A 20,065-nucleotide genomic window follows, 5' to 3' on the forward strand; every position below is an offset into this window, starting at 1 on the left:
TGTTTTGAGGTTCGATCAATTCAAATTTTCATCACAAGTTCTTTCTTTAAGGAGCAAAATATTTTCCATCAAAAGGCAAATTTATTTATAGGATTCAAGATCTCTGATATTAAGAATGATGAGATACTTACTATCTCCACCACAATATATTTAGTTGTCTATTGAATTATTTTGTACCCGTCCGACAATTATATATTGTTTTTTTGTTGTATTTTTTCTAAGTATATATTTTATTTCATAATAAAAGATAGAAATCAACCACGACCACACATATCAATGTAATCTTATAAATGGAATATGAGAAGAGAATGGTGTGTACGCAACTTTAGCCTACCTAGTGAAAGTAGATATAAATTGTTTATGATATATCCTCGGTTAAAGTAAAACATAAAGAAATACAGTACTAAAGGCACATCGTAGAAAAGTAGAAAAAAAGAACAAGAAAAACAACATTAATAGATTATAACAAATAATCGAAGCACAAGAAATAATTGGTAATCATCGAATAGAAAAATAAAACCGTATGGAAAGTAACAATAGTAATACTATGATTGACTACCAACTAATCTCTAACCTAATTCTAATCTTTATATTCTTCTATCTAAAATCATATCATATAATGATGTATAAAAAAAAGTGTCCAAATTTATCAAAAATATAATTATCTTGAGAAATCACATATTTCCTTTCATTTAGGTGAATTCTTGAGATAGCGTTGCCATATGTAAATAACTCATACGTCATTCATCAACTTCTCTAATAAGATTTGATGTTCTATTAGTCGTTTTTTGTTTTTCTCGACTCGATGTTTAAAATTGATCCTTGATTGATTCGAATTTACGCTAGAAATTCCTTCTGGGGGTCAAAATACTTTTTACTAAAGACAGTTTTATTTTTGATATCCCAAATTCAAAATCTCTGAAAAGAATGACACGATACTTATCATCACCTACACCAACCTTTGATCGTCTATCAGACTATTTCGTAATCCGCTCGATAACTATAGTGATTTTTATATTATTTCTAAATATGTATTTATTTCACAAAATAAAAAAAAAGGAGATTCTTTATAACACAATATACATAAGAATTATTTTCTATAGTTCATGGAAAGCCACTACATGAGTACAAAACATTTTTAAAAAAATTTACAATATATACGATCGTGCATTGCTTAATTACTAAATCTTAATGATCCCATCATTATCTTCTAATCATTAATGGAATATTTGCCTAAGATCTAATCATTCACAATTATATATTTCACAACTCCAAACACATGCTCAATATTATAATGTTATTGTTAATACTTAATAAGTACTATATATACTTGCCTAGACAAGTGAATTAATCATCAACTTTCTCATTAATTATTTGGTCTTTTTATCTCTTAATTCATTCATAACTATTACTAAGTTATAATGGCTATCTCATCAACTCGTGTTATTGGAGTAGTTCTCTTAATTGTTCTTTTTAGTGGCATTATGGTTTCTGCTGACGTGTTAGGGCGGCGCATGCTTGGTGCAGGCGGCGTAGGTGGTGGTGGTGTTGATGGCTTAGGTGGCCTCGGAATTGGTATTGGTGGAAGTCTTGTCCATGATATAAATGGTGGAATGGGACTTGGTGGCGGTTTGCTTGGTGGTAAAGGTCTTGGTGCTGGTGGTGGTAACTAAATTGATTAATTAATTTATCTTATATGGTAATAATCATAATTTTTTATTATTTTTTATGTATCAATTTTTATATCTTTTGTTTTTACGAGAGATGGTGTGAAATTGTGCTTCTTTTTATATGAAAGTTGTGATGTTGTATTTGTTTCAGAAGAATTAATGGATTAAATTCACGTTCCTTTTAATTTGATATGATGGTGTTTAAATTTCGAGTGCATCGATTTATTCTTGACAATAATGGTTAGGTCTAATATTTTGCTATTTGGGAAAGGAATGCCACAAAAGGGAATCCTCCTCATATGTTTTTATTTTCGTTCTAGAAGTCAGATTGATGAATTGTTCCATCTTTACTTTTGCTACTTAATATCTTCACAATGCATAGAGCTGTCAAAAAGGGTTAGTTTTGCCAAATTTAGCCTTAACGCTATACACATCAATAATTCAATCAATCGACCTTTACATTTAGTGACATTATATTCAAAATGCTAGCCCAATCTAGCATATGTTTAAGCGCGCTAGTGCTAGCAATTTTTTTTAAAAAAATAATTGCTAGCAATCAATTGCGACAGTGATTTAATGTCATTTGTTAGGTGATGAGTACTTGATCATGCAATTTCTTAAGTAAGATCCGACATAATTATTTGTATTTTCAACATTTAAAGAGAAAAACAACAAAAGAACAAAGACTGATATTCAAGATGATCAAGTGAATTCATTTATACTTTTGTATATAATAAAAATATAAAATTTACCATTAAAGTGTACTCACTCTATTTCTTAAGGTTCATCATATGCACAAAGAGAAAAATTTTCAAGACAACAAACAATTAAAATCATCTTGTATATATTTCTTCTCATTTTGGTAAGTTCTTGACATATAGGGCTATCATAAGTAAAGTCATATCGTCTCATTCATCAACTTCTCCTCTAATATTTATTGTTTTGAGGTTCGATCAATTCAAATTTTCATCACAAGTTCTTTCTTTAAGGAGCAAAATATTTTCCATCAAAAGGCAAATTTATTTATAGGATTCAAGATCTCTGATATTAAGAATGATGAGATACTTACTATCTCCACCACAATATATTTAGTTGTCTATTGAATTTTTTGTACCCGCCCGACAATTATATATTGTTTTTTTGTTGTATTTTTTCTAAGTATATATTTTATTTCATAATAAAAGATAGAAATCAACCACAACCACACATATCAATGTAATCTTATAAATGGAATATGAGAAGAGAATGGTGTGTACTAGTGAAAGTAGATATAACTTGTTTCTGATATATCCTCGGTTAAAGTAAAACATAAAGAAATACAGTACTAGAGGCACATCGTAGAAAAGTAGAAAAAAGAACAAGAAAAACAACATTAATAGATTATAACAAATAATCGAAACACAAGAAATAATTGGTAATCATCGAATAGAAAAATAAAACCGTATTTAAAGTAACAATAGTAATACTATGATCGACTACCAACTAATCTCTAACCTAATTCTAATCTTTATATTCTTCTATCTAAAATCATATCATAAAATGATGTATAAAAAAAAGTATCCAAATTTATCAAAAATATAATTATCTTGAGAAATCACATATTTCCTTTCATTTAGTTGAATTCTTGAGATAGTGTTGCCATATGTAAATAACTCATACGTCATTCATCAACTTCTCTAATAAGATTTGATGTTCTATTAGTCGTTTTTTGTTTTTCTCGACTCGATGCTTAAAATTGATCTTCGATTGATTCGAATATAGGCTAGAAATTCCTTTTGGGGGGTCAAAATACTTTTTACCAAAGACAATTTTACTTTCAAATATCAAATTCAAGATCTTTGGAAAGAATGACACGCTACTTGTCATCACCTACACCAACCTTTGATGGTCTATCGGACTATTTTGCTATCCGCTTGATAACTATAGTGATTTTTATATTATTTCTAAATATGTATTTATTTCACTAAAAAAAAAAAGGAGATTCTCTATAACACAATATACACAAGAATTATTTTCTATTGTTCATGGAAAGCCACTACATGAGTACAAAACATTTTTTTAAAAATTTACAATACAATCGTGCATTGCTTAATTACTAAATCCTAATGATCCCATCATTATCTTCTAGTCATTAATGGAATATTTGCCTAAGATATAATCATTCACAATTATATATTTCACAACTCCAAACACATGCTCAATATTATAATGTTATTGTTAATCCTATATATACTTGCCTAGACAAGGTAATTAATCATCACACTTTCTCATTAATTATTTGGTCTTTCAATTTTAACTCATCTTTCATAAATATTAAAGTTGTAATGGCTATCTCATCAACTCGTGTTATTGGAATAGTTCTCTTAATTGTTCTTTTTAGTGGCATTATGGTTTCTGCTGACGTGTTAGGGCGGCGCATGCTTGGTGCAGGCGGCGTAGGTGGTGGTGGTGGTGATGGCTTAGGTGGCTTCGGAATTGGTATTGGTGGAAGTCTTGGCCATGATATAAATGGTGGAATGGGACTTGGTGGCGGTTTGCTCGGTGGTAAAGGTCTTGGTGCTGGTGGTGGTAACTAAATTGATTAATTAATTTATCTTATATGGTAATAATCATAATTTTTTATTATTTTTTATGTATCAATTTTTATATCTTTTGTTTTTACGAGAGATGGTGTGAAATTGTGCTTCTTTTTATATGAAAGTTGTGATGTTGTATTTGTTTCAGAAGAATTAATGGATTAAATTCACGTTCCTTTTAATTTGATATGATGGTGTTTAAATTTCGAGTGCATCGATTTATTCTTGACAATAATGGTTAGGTCTAATATTTTGCTATTTGGGAAAGGAATGCCACAAAAGGGAATCCTCCTTATATGTTTTTATTTTCGTTCTAAAAGTCAGATTGATGAATTGTTCCATCTTTACTTTTGCTACTTAATATCTTCATAATGCTAGCCCAATCTAGCATATGTTTAAGTGCGCTAGTGCTAGCAATTGTTTTTAAAAATTAAGTGCTAGCACTCAATCGCGACAGTGATTTAATGTCATTTGTTAGGCGATGAGTACTTGATCATGCAATTTCTTAAGTAAGATCCGACATTATTTGTATTTTCAACATTTAAAGAGAAAAACAACAAAAGAACAAAGATTGATATTCAAGATGATCAAGTTAATACTTTTGTATATAATAAAAATATAAAATTTACTATTAAAGTGTACTCACTCTATTTCTTAAGGTTCACCATATGCACAAAGAGAATTTTTTTCCAGACAACAAACAATTAAATTCATCTGGTATATATTTCTTCTCATTTTGGTAAGTTCTTGACATATAGGGTTATCATATGTAAAGTCATATCTCATTCATCCACTTCTCTTCTAAGATTTAATGTTTTGGGCCGGTTCAATCAATTCAGATTTTCACCACAAGTTCTTTCTTTAAGGAGCAAAATATTTTTTATCAAAAGGCAAATTTATTTATAGGATTCAAGATCTCTGATATTAAGAATGATGAGATACTTACTATCTCACCACAATATATTTAGTTGTCTATTGAATTATTTTGTACCCGCCGGACAATTATATATTGTTTTTAATTTTTGTTGTATTTTTTCTAAGTATATATTTTATTTCATAATAAAAGATAGAAATCAACCACAACCACATATATCAATGTAATCTTATAAATGGAATATGAGAAGAGAATGGTGTGTATGCAACTTTAGCCTACCTAGTGAAAGTAGATATAACTTCTTTTTGATTTATCCTCGGTTAAAGTAAAACATCACAAGTCACAAAAATGAGTAAGAAAAAGAATTACAGTACTAAAGGCACATCGTAGAAAAGTAGAAAAAAAGAACAAGAAAAACAACATTAATAGATAATAACAAATAATCAAAACACAATAAATAATTGGTAATCATTGAATAGAAAAATAAAACCATATGGAAAGTAACAATAGTAATTCTATGATCGACTACCAACTAATCTCTAACCTAATTCTAATCTTTATATTCTTCTTTCTAAAATCATATCATAAGCATATGTATAAAAAAAAGTATCCAAATTTATCAAAAATACAATTATCTTTCCAATCATTCTTTCTAATTATTATGTAATATATACATACACGTTTTCAAAATATAAATACATTATATTGCTGGCAAATAATATAACCAACTATATTGTTCATGGAGAACCACTAAAATGAGTACAAAACATTGTTTATTCACAATCGTGCATTGCTTAATTTCTAATAATCCCATTATATATTTTTCTAAATAATTAACTAATAGATTTATTGATCCTTAAGCCAATATAATATACATATAATGGGATATTTGGCTAAGATCATGGAAATAATCTTATTATTCACAATTATATATTCTAGACTTCCTAACATATGCTCAATAAAAAATAGACCAATTTAACACTATAAAACTTGTCCATAGAAGTACATTATTACCATATATCTTACAATTTTATCATTTTTTCTTCATAAATATTTTTAGTCCATATATTTAATTTAAAGTTACAATTAATATAATGGCACTGTTTTCAGCTCGTGTTATTGGAGTAATTCTTTTAATTGTTCTTTTTAGTGGCATTATGGTTTCTGCTGACGTGTTAGGGCGGCGAATGCTCGGGGCAGGCGGTGTAGGTGGCGGCGGTGATGGTTTATTTGGTGGTGGAATGGCTATTGGTGGAAGTATTGGTGAGGTAAGTGGTGGCACCGGACTTGGTGGTGGTTTGGTTGGTGGTAAAGGTATGGGCATCGGTGGTGGTGATTGATTAATCGAAAAAGGGTTAAATATACTCATGTACTATCGAAAATAATATACTCCTCATTTAAGGTTTGAGTGTATATATGACCCTTTTCAGTTAATTGATTAACCTTTATATGCATGCAAAAGATCAAATTTGTACTTCTATTTTTGTTTTTATTTTTTTTGGGAGATAATATGAGTGTGTTTATTTTGGATTGGCTCTTTATTTCTTGGATTTTGATTCATAAAAAAAAAGAGCTTAATTATTGCTTTATTCAATTCTTTTTACATATATCATTTTTTTGTGTTTGTGTGGGTTTTTTTTGGAGTTATAATTGTATCAATGATTATAATGGAGGGGTGAATTATTACTTTTATAGAATTTTGATTTCAACATTATTTTGTAGACTTGTTTAATGTCTTTCATCTCTGTTATAAAATGGTTCTGCGAGCTATGATTTCAATTTTATGAATTTTTCTTTATTTCAAAATGATCAACTTAAAGTATTAAAGTAATAACAATTGAGTTATAACTTCTAGACCATAAATTTTAAAACTGAAACTTAAAAATTGAAAATTTGAATTTTTTAAGGAGGGAATAATAAATTATGTCTTGCGATAACTACTCCTTCTGTTTATTTTTACTTATTGACTTGGCAAGTACACCCGAAGCAATAAATAATATGATAATTTCTACTATATCAATATTTGAATATCATAAAATTCAATGTTTTTAAAACTGACTATAGTTAATTGATAATAATGGTAATTAATTATGAACTTGACAAATGTAAATTAAGCGGATATCTACTTTTAATATAATTAACGAGTAAAAATGAACAACTCTTTTTAATATCAATTATTATTTTCTTAATAGGTATTCCAAATAAAAAATAGACAAGTAAATAGAGACAGATGAAATACGAATACATTAATAGCTATGCATATATAATGTGAACTAAAGAATATTGCAACCAGTACATTGACAGAGAGTACAAATTAATACTGGTGGCAGGAAATTGTTTGGTTGATCCATTAATGATAATTAGAAGACCCAATAAATGAGTGTTAGCTTGTTCAATACAAAGTTCAAAGCCATTAAGAATGAATGGCCTACATGGATAAAGGAATCAACTTGATAATTAATTATAGTCTGACCTAGCGATCAATAAAGTAAATAGAAATTATGAAATACATGAGGCAGGTGGGATGGCTGCGGAGAAAGACAATTTGTCTCACTTCTTATAATTCCAGTTGAACCCTCAATAAAGTCAACATTGCTTTCGTGGGATCAACTGCTTGGTTTTGATATAGAACTCGATATATGCTGATCAATAAACAAATTTTATGGATAGTTTCATTATATTTGTTTCAACTTTGATCTATGTGGTTTATAGAACTCGATATATGCTGATCAATAAACAAATTTTATGGATAATTTCGTTATATTTGTTTCAACTTTGATCTATATGGTTTTCTTTTTCCGCATAATACATAAACGAGCCCTTTAACTTGGCTTCAATTGATATATATGTCTTTTAATTAACTTAGGGTGTGCATAAATAGACACTTATCGTATAAAATTGAACAGATAGAAACATTCGTCCTACGTGGCATCGTACATGCATCCTCAATTTGTGTCCTACACGTACGCGTCCTACATGTATTATGCCACGTAGGAGTCTACTTGCAAACAAATTCGGACATATAAAAAATAAATTGCTAATCAATATATGCAGGGAATCAACTAATTAAACACCATTATATGGATATATAGATCAAGAATTTAATGAGATACCCTAAAAGTCAAATAATCTCTCACAACCAAAAACACATTATGATAATTGTGCTGTCTTTGTGACTTTGTAAGCCTGTGTCCGTGTATTGGAGGAGGGCAGTTGGAAGAATTAAATATATAGACCAATCATAAAGCAAACATGCATTTAAGTAAAAGAAGATGACAGTTGAATTTTAACTGGACCTACCATGTGATTTAATTTTGTGTAAAAACATTAGTTATTTTTGCTACTATATAATTGGATAGGGATAGTGTTCATTTTTGTATGTGTAGGGTTTCAAACTTGAATTAATATCATACATAATTATGGGGTTATCATGTTTTTCTCTTGGTGGATATTTGCTTTTACTTGTGTTGTTTGTTGATTGTGTTGTGTTTGCTGATCATGTTAATGGAGTTGGAGATGAGAAGCTCCTATTTGGAGAAAGAAAATTTGGGAAGCATTTTGGTGGTGGAGGTGGATTAGGTGGTGGAGGTGGATTAGGAGGAGGAGGTGGTTTAGGTGGTGGAGGTGGATTAGGAGGTGGTGGTGGTTTAGGTAAAGGTGGTGGACTTGGTGGTGGGGCTGGATTAGGAGGTGGTGGTGGAGCTGGAGGAGGACTAGGTGGAGGTGGTGGACTTGGTGGTGGAGCTGGTGGAGGAGTAGGTGGTGGTGCCGGAGGAGGACTTGGTGGAGGTGGTGGATTTGGTGGTGGTGCTGGTGGTGGAGGAGGATTAGGTGGAGGTGCTGGTGGTGGTGCTGGAGGTGGTTTTGGTGCAGGTGGAGGAGCCGGAGGTGGTCTAGGTGGAGGTGGAGGCGGAGGATTTGGTGGTGGTGGAGGTGGTGGCATTGGTGGTGGTGGAGGTGCCGGAGGAGGTTTTGGTGGTGGTGCAGGTGGAGGCGTTGGTGGAGGTATAGGAGGTGGAGGTGGAGGCGGATTTGGTGGTGGTGGAGGCATTGGTGGTGGTCATTAGTTCATCAATATATAGTTCTTCAAATTATGTTTTGCATGAACTATATATATAAGAATGTGATCAAAATGTTAAATATAATTATGTACTTTTGTAGTTCTATTTTTTTGTGAGAGTCCTTTGTAAAAGTACTTAAACAAGAGTGTATCATTATTTATCCATTATATCAAAGTAAATTTGTCCTTTAAAGCTTCTTTACATGTTATTATAACATGTAAAATAAAGCTTGTGGACTATTGTATTATCCAACCATATTATTAATAAAGTATGTTGTTTTCCAAGTGTGTTAAATTAAATGCTTTTCCCATCTGTTGACCTTCTCTTTTGTTTTACTATTGTCGAGACTTTTTCATACTTTAAAATAAATGAATAATTTCAAATTCAAAAAAATAATTAAAACTTTTTTTTTCATATTTACTCCCCATCATAGTTTCTTAATTATTTTAATTTTTTAAGAACCGCTTTAAAAATAATCAAAATAATAATAATAAGAAATAATTTTAATTTATATCCTGAAATATTTTTTTTAACAGATATGTCATACCCCAATAGTTCATTTAATATGGACTATAGGGAGTATTTTTATTCTTTACTTCATTTTCATATTTATAGAGTTGGATAACAGTGTTATCATTGCCTGATGTTGAACCACTAGAAATGGACCTTTGATCAATCTAATTCAACTTTCAAAAGATAATTTATGAGGGAAAGATTGTTCGAAGGCTAAATATTTAAAGTGTGAATAATATAAAAGTAAAGATCCAAATTCATCAAATTAGGATGCATTTAATTTTGGATATATCATGATAAAGAAATGGATCGGTAAGAGTCTAACTCAAATTATGACCGAAGTTAGCTTATGAAGTAAAAATTATCAAAACCAATAAGCAAACCAAATAACCATTTAGGATTGGACATATAAAATGTGAACATTAATATGAAATATGGGCCTAATATAGATTAATCATATTTGTTAGAATTTCAAATCCGCAAACTTCAAATTATGAATCCGTCTATTTCAATCGAAGTCAATTTTCACTAAAACTAATAATTGAGTCCATCATCTCCTCCCCACCAGACTAGATATTTGGCAGCTTGTATTTGTCTTATAAAATACTACTAGGTAATATGCTTAAAGAAGTGAATTGAAGTTTGACACTGCTTCACACCTCTCTAAAAAAAAGGGAGTTACGTTTGAGTTAAATTTGGATGAATGACTAATGTATATGATAAATATTAACACTAACAATATACAAGACTTTTGGCTCATAAAATTAGGGACATAAATTATAGGCACAACACATTAGTATGCCCTTTAACTTTGTTTCGGCCGCAAACTTTAAATTATGAATCCGTCTATTTCAATCGAAGTCAATTTTCACTAAAACTAATAATTGAGTCCATCATCTCCTCCCCACCAGACCAAATATTTGGCAGTTTGTATTTGTCTTATAAAATACTACTGGCTAAAATGCTTAAAGAAGTGAATTGAAGTTTGACACTGCTTCACACCCCTCTAAAAAAAGGGAGTTACGTCTAAGTTAAATTTGGATGAACGACTAATGTAAAGGACAAATATTAACACTAACAATATACAAGACTTTTGGCTCATAAAATTAGGGACATAAATTATAGGCACAACACATAAGTATGCCCTTTAGCTTTGTTTCAGCTCATATCTAAACCCTCCAATTTTGGATATGCAAAAATAGTCATTTAAATTTATATAAATTAAATAACCAGACATACACGTCTTATGTAGTATAATGCATGCCAAAAGTTATATAAAATATGGATTACCACATAGGACATCATATAAGACGGGTGTCTCTACTGTTACAAATACAATCAAACTTTTTTGTCCTTGTGATAAGCTGTTCTGTTTTGTATTTGGCCCACATATTTGACAAGACAAATGCAAAAATCCATGAATTATTATTTTCAAGATAAAAAACAAGAAGTAAAAGTTAGATACATACATCAGAGTTTACAAAGAGATCTGACACTACTGCTCTTAATTAGATTGCTCTACTTTTTCATATCTGAATCACTGTCTTTAATATTGATTTATTAAATTTTCATATCACATGACATAAAATTCAATTTAAATAAACCATAGTTTTATTTAAAGATAAAAATTAAATATAACAAACATAGAGACTTGAATTCACAACAGCACTTTATCCAACAATAAATAAAAAGAAATGATGGTATATTTGGTCCCCTAATTTTGAATTTTGGTCCTCTCCTTACATTTAATTGAGTGTTTTTTTTTGGTAGCCCTTACTTAAATATGTTATATTTAAATTATTTTTTTGAAGTACATATAGTACCATTAAAAATAAAGCAACAAAATGTAAATTTAACATAACATATACAATAATCAAAATGGTGGAAGTGAAACGGTTAATAATTCTGAAAATTAAAAATGTGAACGTTAGAGGTAAAGGGATTAGAAGTGCACATTTCGAGTAATTGAAGTTAAATATGTTTAATCAAGTATCATAGGAAGCAAAACTAAAATTCATGTATGATATGCGTAAATAACACAACTAAAACAAAGTATTATATATATTCTTCATATACATTATTATAAGGAGGAAACAAAAAGATGTTCAACAATAGCAAGAGAAAAACATGATATCTCATAAAGAGAAACTCTTGATAAAGAGCGCTTTTTCTATTAATAGGTCCTATATGACTTATATTCAGGTTAATCAAGCTAAATGCACAAATAAAAGATAAGCATGAGCTAGGGGAACTAACTCTAGTAACCTCACTTGATTCATCGATTGGACTCGGGATTTGGACCACTAGGAACACTATGAGCAGCCACCCCAAATTGCCCTCTCGCATTATGGGTGGCTGCAACCCTCATAGGGGTAGTGACAGTAGTGGTGGTTGTGGTAGTAGTTGATTTTTTCGGAAGAACTTGCATAGTGGATTTTTTGGTTGTTGGAGAGTAGTCTCGAAGGGCTCTTACATTAAATCCTAAAGAATAAGTGTTCATGAGTAGTAGCAGAAAGAAAAAAAGAAGAAGAATTTGTGGTTGTGTAGTTGTTTTTGCCATGAATATCCATGAACCAAATGGAACTTCCAAGTTGGGAAATATTAGGGGGCTAGAAGAAATTAAAAAGTTTAGATTTATAGAACTAGAAAATATTATTAATACTATATATGTAGATATATGTTTTGCAAAGCTTTCTCATATATATAGTATGGGAAAAGTGAGAAGCATCATGAATTTATTCGGTGTTTCATATTCATATTAAAGCTAAATTATATCACCTATATATCTCTGATTAATTTGGATTTGCGTTATAGAAAATATCATTTCTTATTAAAAAAAAATTATATTCAGAACTTGAACCTGAAACATTTAATTACATACGGAAGATATTATCTATCAAACCACAAGGTTCATATTCTTTTTCATGTTTCCATGTTGCCCCTCGTGTATTTTTACTTTGCACAATTAGTCCTTTCGTGAATGGACTAATAATTAATTAGTGAATCCTGAATACATTAGTACTTCCTTCGTTTTACTTTGTTTGATATTATTTCTTTAAAAGTTCGTTAATCGTTATAAAGAGAAGTATTTATAGTTATATACATAGGTTCGAACGGATGATTTTCACTATGTCAAGGTAATATTCTACCGCTGAGGTATAGCAACAAAGGGGTGGTGGCGCAGTTGGCTAGCGCGTAGGTCTCATAGCTTCTGAGTAATCCTGAGGTCGAGAGTTCGAGCCTCTCTCACCCCATTATCTTTTTTTTCCGCATTTTTTGGTGAAAATTTCAAATTATGCGCCAAATTTGCTGTACAAATTGGCCCAAAATCGCATTTTGAAGAAAAATTTTGGTGAAGAAGATGAAGAAGCAACCTGAAATACTACCATTGGGACAGCGGTCAATTGCTTCAACTTTTCTCTTTCGTTCTCCAAATCAGTAAGAATGGAAGTTCTACTTTTTCACTTGTTGGGGATTTGGGGCTTTCACTTCTGTAGCTTAATTCAGATTTCTGGTTAAATTTCTTGTTTTTTAAGCTTGTTGAATCTCGTTTGTGTCTGGGGTTTCTCTTTTGTTGCTTAAAATCCAGATTTTCTGGTTAAAGTTCTTGTTTTTGTAGCTTGTTGGGTCTCGTTTGTGATCTGGGGTTTCATTTTTGTTGCTTAAAACTCTTGTTTTTTTAGCTTGTTTGGTTTCGTATGTGATCTGGGGTTTCGTTTTTGTTGCTTAAAAATCACATTTTTGGTTAAATTTCTTGTTTTTTCAACTTGTTGGGTTTCGTTTGTGATCTGGGGTTTCGATCTGTTGCTTAAAATTCACTTTTTTTGGTTAAATTTCTTGTTTTTGAGCTTTTTGGGTCTCGTTTGTGATATGGGGTTTCTCTTTTGTTGCTTAAAATCCACATTTTTGGTTGAGTTTCTTGTTTTTTTTAACTTGTTCTGTTTCATTTGTGATCTGGGGTTTCGCTTTTGGTGTTAAATTTAGCTTCTATGAACGAACTTCAGTTTCGTGTTAAATAATCTCTCTGTTTTTAGCTTTCTGGGTGTAATTTTTGATCTGTTGTTCATTTATTGTGCTTTGTTAAGGTCTACTGGTTGTGAGAAGAAAGTGGAAAGCAGAGGTTCCAATCAAAAGGGTTCAAGCATATCTCTATCTGATTTCCTCAGCAAAAAATTGCACAAAAGTCCTGTTTTGCCCGGAGTAGTTCCAGTAAGTAAGCTAAATTATTTTAGTTTCTGTCTTCTCATGGAAGTTGTTGAGGGTCTATCGGAAACAGTCTCTCTACCTTCCAAGGTAGGGATAAGGTTTGTGTACACAATACCCTCCTCAGACACCACTTGTGTGATTACATTGAGTATGCTGTCGTATTTTAGTTTCTGTCTTCTCATGAAAACTGAGGGTCTATCACAAACAACCTCTCTACGTTCCAAAGTAGGGGTAGGGTCTATGTATACACTAACCTCCACAGACGCCATATGTGTGATTATACTAAGTATGTTGTTGTTGTGTTCTCATGGAAATGCTAGAAATGAAAAAAAAGTTTCTGTTGGGATCCCAAGAAAGATTATAAATATTTGTAGAGCTGGAAATTTTGTGTCCTGTTCGTTTGTTGCCATTGTTTCAAAATTTCTCATTGTAGCTGCATGTAGAACTTCTATCGGAAATAGTTTCTCTTCCTCCCAAGGTAGGGGTAAGACTTGCATAGACACTACCCTCAGATCCCACTTGTGGGATTAAACTGAGTATGTTGTTATAACTGAATGTAGAACTTGTAGGCCACTACAACACATGTAAGCCAGTGGATGGACCTGCATCCACAGTTTCAGGCTCGGTCACATTACTATGTGTGTAGAGAAATTTGAAGAGTTTCTTTTAAGAATGCATATGTTCCTCATTCTATGAACTCTTGTTGATTCTAGACTTTGTTCACGGAAGTGCACTTAATGCCTTCAATGATGGACTAAATATGGTCACTTGGTCTGAGCTAAATTTCTCTTTTGGAACACCTGAAGACTCGAGTATATAATTGGAACAGGTGACGAGGTTACCGGCTTCAACCAATGTCAAATATTAGAAAGGATCTAAACTGTAGTTTAGTTTTAAGTTCTGTCATTTATATCACCTGTGTTCTATAAAACTGCAATAAGCGCTGTTCTATATTTGCATGTATTTAGAACATGGAACTGTTTTCCTGAGCGGCCTGTAGAAATTATTATAGGTTTTCCCATATCAGGGTGTGCAATTTCTCTACTTGTACAATAATTTACCTAATTTGATTTGAGTATAAATGGGACCTAAACGTTTGCAGGGAAACAAGAAATTCTCGGTGCCAACTTGTAGTAAAGACACAAGTAAGTGTGTGAAGGGACGATTCAATTGTTCGAAAGATGGAGAAACAGGAATTCCATGTGCTCTTGATGCTATTTTTGAACAATACAAGAACACCATGAAAGAGAACCAAGATGTTTCTGCTCCTAATGATTTCCGTGAGGTTTCCGTCACCGATAATGTCAGAACATCAAGAAAAAGAGGCTTTATTGAAGGTTAGTCATTCTTTCAGAAAATGAATGGGTTGACCTGTTCACATGTTTGTTGTGCTCATCATATTTTCTTAGATGAATTAGCTTTCATGAGATTGCCTTTGGTTATATTCGTTTCTGAGTATCTAAGCTTGTTTCTGTAACTAACATACATGTGCGGTAAAACAAGAAGCTAATCAGTATGGCTTCTTGTGTCTCTTGACCTTGCTTCCCCAAGCTACTAAGCTGCTGATCATAAATTGCAATGCGATCTTTTGTTAGTTGCTATTGCTTCTCCTTTTATAAAGCTGATATTACATATGTATATAGTATCCACTAATATTTCCAATGCCCTGTTGTACTTGGAGAAACGTTCAACTCTAGAAGCCAAAGGGGTTATTCCGCTTGAGTTAAGTTAAGAGCTTTGCTTCAAATCGAGAGTGAGAGTTCAATGTTGGCTACATGGAGAAAAAGGCAAATGGCTTTTCTTCTCTTATTTCCTGTAAGACGATACCTTGAATAAGATCATTGTCCATTTCCTACAACGCCAACAACACCATACCCAGCGTGATCCCACAAGATAGAATCATTGTCCATTTCTTAAGCCCCTTAAAAAGAGCGTTAATCCAGTACTTCCCAAAACAGATGTAAATCCTCTAGATTCTAAATGTTTGAGGATCTCTTTGCCAGGGGTTGAGCTAGAAGTTTATGTATACAGGTTTGCCGAATCTAGTGGTTTTAGTCCAAACCTCGTTATATACACAAATTAAATTTTCGACCCAGTTACTAACACCTTATATCACTATCCTAGAATTTAGAACCCATAAAGTTCAAATTTTGGCTCTCCATAGTCTTGCTGTTGTAACAAAATGAAAATATTCAAAATCCACCACTTAAATACACAACTCTTTTATATCTTGTTACTAGTGCTTGATATATTGGTTTTCTTGAGAATAACTACTACCATTTATTTTAGTTCCCATGTTTAGATAAAGTACTTTTCTGGTTAATCCAAATACATTTACTCTGGAGTTCTTACATGGAAAATATTATCGAATATCCCAAAATGTTTCATGTTCTTGGATTTCATGGATCATATATAGAATGTGGTATTTTCTCAGGAAGTGATCGATGAATTCTTGTTGTTTAGCCCTGACATTTTTTAATGGTTTTCTAGGTAGCAGCGGAAACCAATCAGCTCGAAAGGTTTTGGCCGTTCTTGGAGAAGGTTCAGCAGAAAAGCCTAGAAAAAAAGTGAGAATGCTTGATAACATTGAAAAACCTAGCACTCTCTTCAATCATTGTAAGTCTACTTAAAATCGTAATCTTTCACGAAAACATTCTTCTACTAAAACATATTTTACTGTACTTCGAAATGCAAGTTCTCATAAAAATGGAAAATATCATCTTTTTCTGCTTTCAGATGCAAATGGAGGTGGCTGGTGGGATTGCAACATGGAAGGTGTTGATAATGAAGAAGTGGGTTGTAGTGAAGTATGGGAAGGAATGGGTTCTACAACTCTAGGGGGATTGGAATGGCACTGAAATAAGAGATATGAGGAGAGAAAAGACTGTATTTTTGTGATACAACGACAACAACATACCCACTGTAATCCCATCCCAGAGGTGGGGTTTGGGGAGGGTACAATGTACGCTGACTTTACCCCTACTTCATGGAGGTAGATAGATTGTTGTTGTTGAGATTCTTGATGTAGTAAGATATGCAATCTTATTTACTTTTATTACATACTAATTTTCTTATCAATAAGAAAAACTCATGCAAAGGGTAAAAATAAGTATTGTTAAAGCTTACCTTATATATTATATAATATGCATGACACAAGTAGCTATTACGAAACAATTATGACAAGTCAATTTACGTGAAGTGTTTCCTCTCTAGGCTCATGTTCTTGCTGTCACTCCTGAATAAAACTGAATACCCAATCCTCTAAGAAATTGTTTAAGGTAAGTGGAGAAAAAAATATTATTTTATTCGTGATATATATATATTCTACATATCCTTAAATTAAAAGTCTATTTTATTTTTAAAATTTCAAGTCAAATAAAAATTAGACAAATGTATATTACCTTTTAACTTAAATGTTAAATTATTATAATACCACAAGCATAAAACACCAAAGGTAGTATATCTCCTATTTTTTTTATTGTATTATGTTTCTTTTTTTATATTATATTGTTTTATATTAAAAGGAGACACCTTTACACATTGAAGGGTTGTGACATTTTCGAAGATTTATAACTTTTTCGATGTGTTGTGATCTTTCCGAAGGATTGTGATTTTTCTACAAAGTTGCGACTTTTTCGAAGAGTTGTGGATTTTCTGAAAGGTTGTGTATTTTCAAAAGAGTTATGACTTTTTCGATGAGTTGTGACCTTTTTGAAGGGTTGTAACTTTTCTAAAGGGTTGTGACTTTAATTTTGATAAGGAATAATAAGAATTTTTTGTATACACTACCCTTTGTTGGCTATAAAAAGAGAGGTTTCCTCAATTTTTTAAAGTTTTACATTGTTGTTCTTCTTCTTATAAAACTCAATTTAGTATATCTTCTATGTTTTATATTATATTATATTAAAAGAATACATCATTTCACATTGAATGGTTACGACTTTTCCAAAGAGTTGTGACCTTTCATAAGGGTTGTGACTTTTCTAATAAGAAACAATATGCACACGCTCATACTACCATTTTTTAAACTTTAAATAGAGGGGTTTCCTTACATTTTTAAACTAAGATTTTTTTCTTATGTTTTCTATTCTTCTCTTTTTAAAAACTCAAGTTTGATTTACAGACGCTGACAATTTAAAAGTTCAGTGAAATTTGAACACTCCCTAGCGTGAATGTTAAATTAATATAATACTCCAACTAAATACATCAAACTCCAACAATACAATAATAACTAAGTCATGCACTATGGGGAAGGGAGGAGGAAGTATATTTAGGAGGTGTAACCAAGAGATTTTAAGAGTTACTAACTTTCATTAGCAATCATAAGAATGTTTACATTCACTATTCGTAGGAACTTATACTTTATCATTTGTTTTATAATTGCTTACTTAATTTTTTTATTCAATAATATTCACATTATTTTTAAAAATAGTGTAGTGCATGGTTTGATATTCACGTGCAATGCACGTGCAGTGCGTCAAAACTAGTATATATATATATTATCATTATTATTATTATTCTAATATTTTTATCAAAATATTACTTTTTCATTAAGGATGAGCTTATACTTTTTAACAACACATTTTTGGTCAAACTACTATCAGTTTGAATAGGGACTAAATATGCTTAGAATAACATTTAAAAGATAAAAATAAACATGTGTATATACATAAGGGGTAATTTTGACTAAAAACTGTTGAAAAGGGACCATCCTAGTAATTATTTCAATTANTGCAGTGCGTCAAAACTAATATATATATTATCATTATTATTATTCTAATATTTTTATCAAAATATTACTTTTCATTAAGGATGAGCTTATACTTTTTAACAGCACATTTTTGGTCAAACTACTATCAGTTTGAATAGGGACTAAATATGCTTAGAATTACATTTAAAAGATAAAAATAAACATGTGTATATACATAAGGGGTAATTTTGACTAAAAACTGTTGAAAAGGGACCATCCTAGTAATTATTTCAATTATAAAACCTTATTGAACTTAACATAGCCTCATTCATTTGTTCTGTGCCGTAACTACTATGGAAGAAAACGAAAATTTCTTCCCTTCCCATAAATCATCACCTAGATACTATCGAAGCTGCCCATTTGCAATTCATGTTTGTTGTAATTCAGATATGTTTCAAAGTAATAATTCAGTTCCATTCTTTTGTTAGCCAGGGCTCGATACTTAAAAAAGGGTTGATTGATCGGTGCTTCAACATGATCTATTGGTTCTACTAGTTAGACACATAAATCTGATTGAAGACTATCTTAATTTCAGTCTTGCCTGCAAATTGTGGCCCTTTGTGGCCACTAGGGAAAGTTTAAACATTAACTTGCCTAGGGTTCATGCACTATGGGGAAGGGAGGAGAAAGTATATTTAGAAGGTGTAATCAAGAGCTTTTAAGTGTTACTAACTTTCATTAGTAATTATAAGAATGTATACTTAATTTTTTTATTCAATAATATTCACATTATTTTTAAAAATAGTGTAGTGCATGGTTTGATATTTATGTGCAACACACGTGCGTCAAATACTTGCGTCAAAACTAGTATATATAAATATATAATTTTCGTTAATTTCAATGTGCTTGATGAATACATGGTGAATATATAATTGTCGTTATTTTCAATGTGCTTGATGAGTTATACATGATTAATATACAATTCTGTTGTTTTTAATGTGTATGATGAGTTACATGATGAATGTAAAATCATCATTATTTTCAATGTGTTTGCATATGCACACAATTAATTCACTTTCTAGAAAAAAAATATTTCTTTTACTTCTTTTGTGAATTAATGGTCAATTCTTATTTCACTCATACAAACATTATAATGAAAGTACAAAAAGGTTTGAATGAGACAAGAGATTGGGAAGCAAAGCTGCAATAGTCATAAGGATGGAGAGAATTACCATGTCCAAGGGGAGAAAAGGACTTGGATTAGATCCTTTTAGATAGGACTCTATTAATTTGAATGGAGAATATGCAAATTAAATAATATGATATTTATTATTCATTTGAATTGGAAAATGTCCAAATAATCTAATATTTATTATTTTCAATAAGACCCAAATCTACTTGACTAATTATTTAAGCTTGCAATGTTAGCAAACTTTTGTACTTCACTATGTATGCATATGCCCAAAAGAATAATT

At 31.2% G+C, this 20,065-nt stretch overlaps 4 protein-coding genes and 1 non-coding gene across 5 annotated transcripts; all 5 read left to right on the forward strand.

The window, feature by feature from the left end:
• Positions 1 to 1,421: 1,421 nt before the first annotated feature.
• LOC125862797 (uncharacterized) lies at positions 1,422 to 1,673 on the forward strand. Its single transcript, XM_049542921.1, has one exon. It carries the CDS (start codon positions 1,422 to 1,424, stop codon positions 1,671 to 1,673), a length of 252 nt encoding a protein of 83 aa, XP_049398878.1.
• A 2,321-nt stretch (positions 1,674 to 3,994) lies between these two features.
• LOC125862798 (uncharacterized) lies at positions 3,995 to 6,460 on the forward strand. Its single transcript, XM_049542922.1, has 2 exons — positions 3,995 to 4,238; positions 6,231 to 6,460. The coding sequence occupies exons 1-2, from the start codon at positions 3,995 to 3,997 to the stop codon at positions 6,458 to 6,460; spliced, it is 474 nt and encodes a 157-aa protein (XP_049398879.1).
• Positions 6,461 to 8,458: 1,998 nt separating this feature from the next.
• On the forward strand, positions 8,459 to 9,465 carry LOC125861936 (glycine-rich cell wall structural protein 1-like). Its single transcript, XM_049541852.1, has one exon. The coding sequence runs from the start codon at positions 8,540 to 8,542 to the stop codon at positions 9,185 to 9,187; it is 648 nt and encodes a 215-aa protein (XP_049397809.1). The 5' UTR covers positions 8,459 to 8,539; the 3' UTR covers positions 9,188 to 9,465.
• A 3,398-nt stretch (positions 9,466 to 12,863) lies between these two features.
• On the forward strand, positions 12,864 to 12,948 carry TRNAM-CAU (transfer RNA methionine (anticodon CAU)). Its single transcript is given in 2 exon segments — positions 12,864 to 12,901; positions 12,913 to 12,948. It is a non-coding gene; the product is annotated as a tRNA-Met (tRNA).
• On the forward strand, positions 12,902 to 16,804 carry LOC125861931 (uncharacterized). The gene is made up of 5 exons (XM_049541849.1): positions 12,902 to 13,132; positions 13,780 to 13,903; positions 15,003 to 15,237; positions 16,391 to 16,516; positions 16,637 to 16,804. The coding sequence occupies exons 1-5, from the start codon at positions 13,056 to 13,058 to the stop codon at positions 16,756 to 16,758; spliced, it is 684 nt and encodes a 227-aa protein (XP_049397806.1). The 5' UTR covers positions 12,902 to 13,055; the 3' UTR covers positions 16,759 to 16,804.
• The last annotated feature ends 3,261 nt before the right edge of the window (positions 16,805 to 20,065 follow it).

Source organism: Solanum stenotomum, chromosome 4 (genome assembly GCF_019186545.1).
Source record: "Solanum stenotomum isolate F172 chromosome 4, ASM1918654v1, whole genome shotgun sequence".
In the NCBI taxonomy this organism is placed as follows: Eukaryota; Viridiplantae; Streptophyta; class Magnoliopsida; order Solanales; family Solanaceae; genus Solanum; species Solanum stenotomum.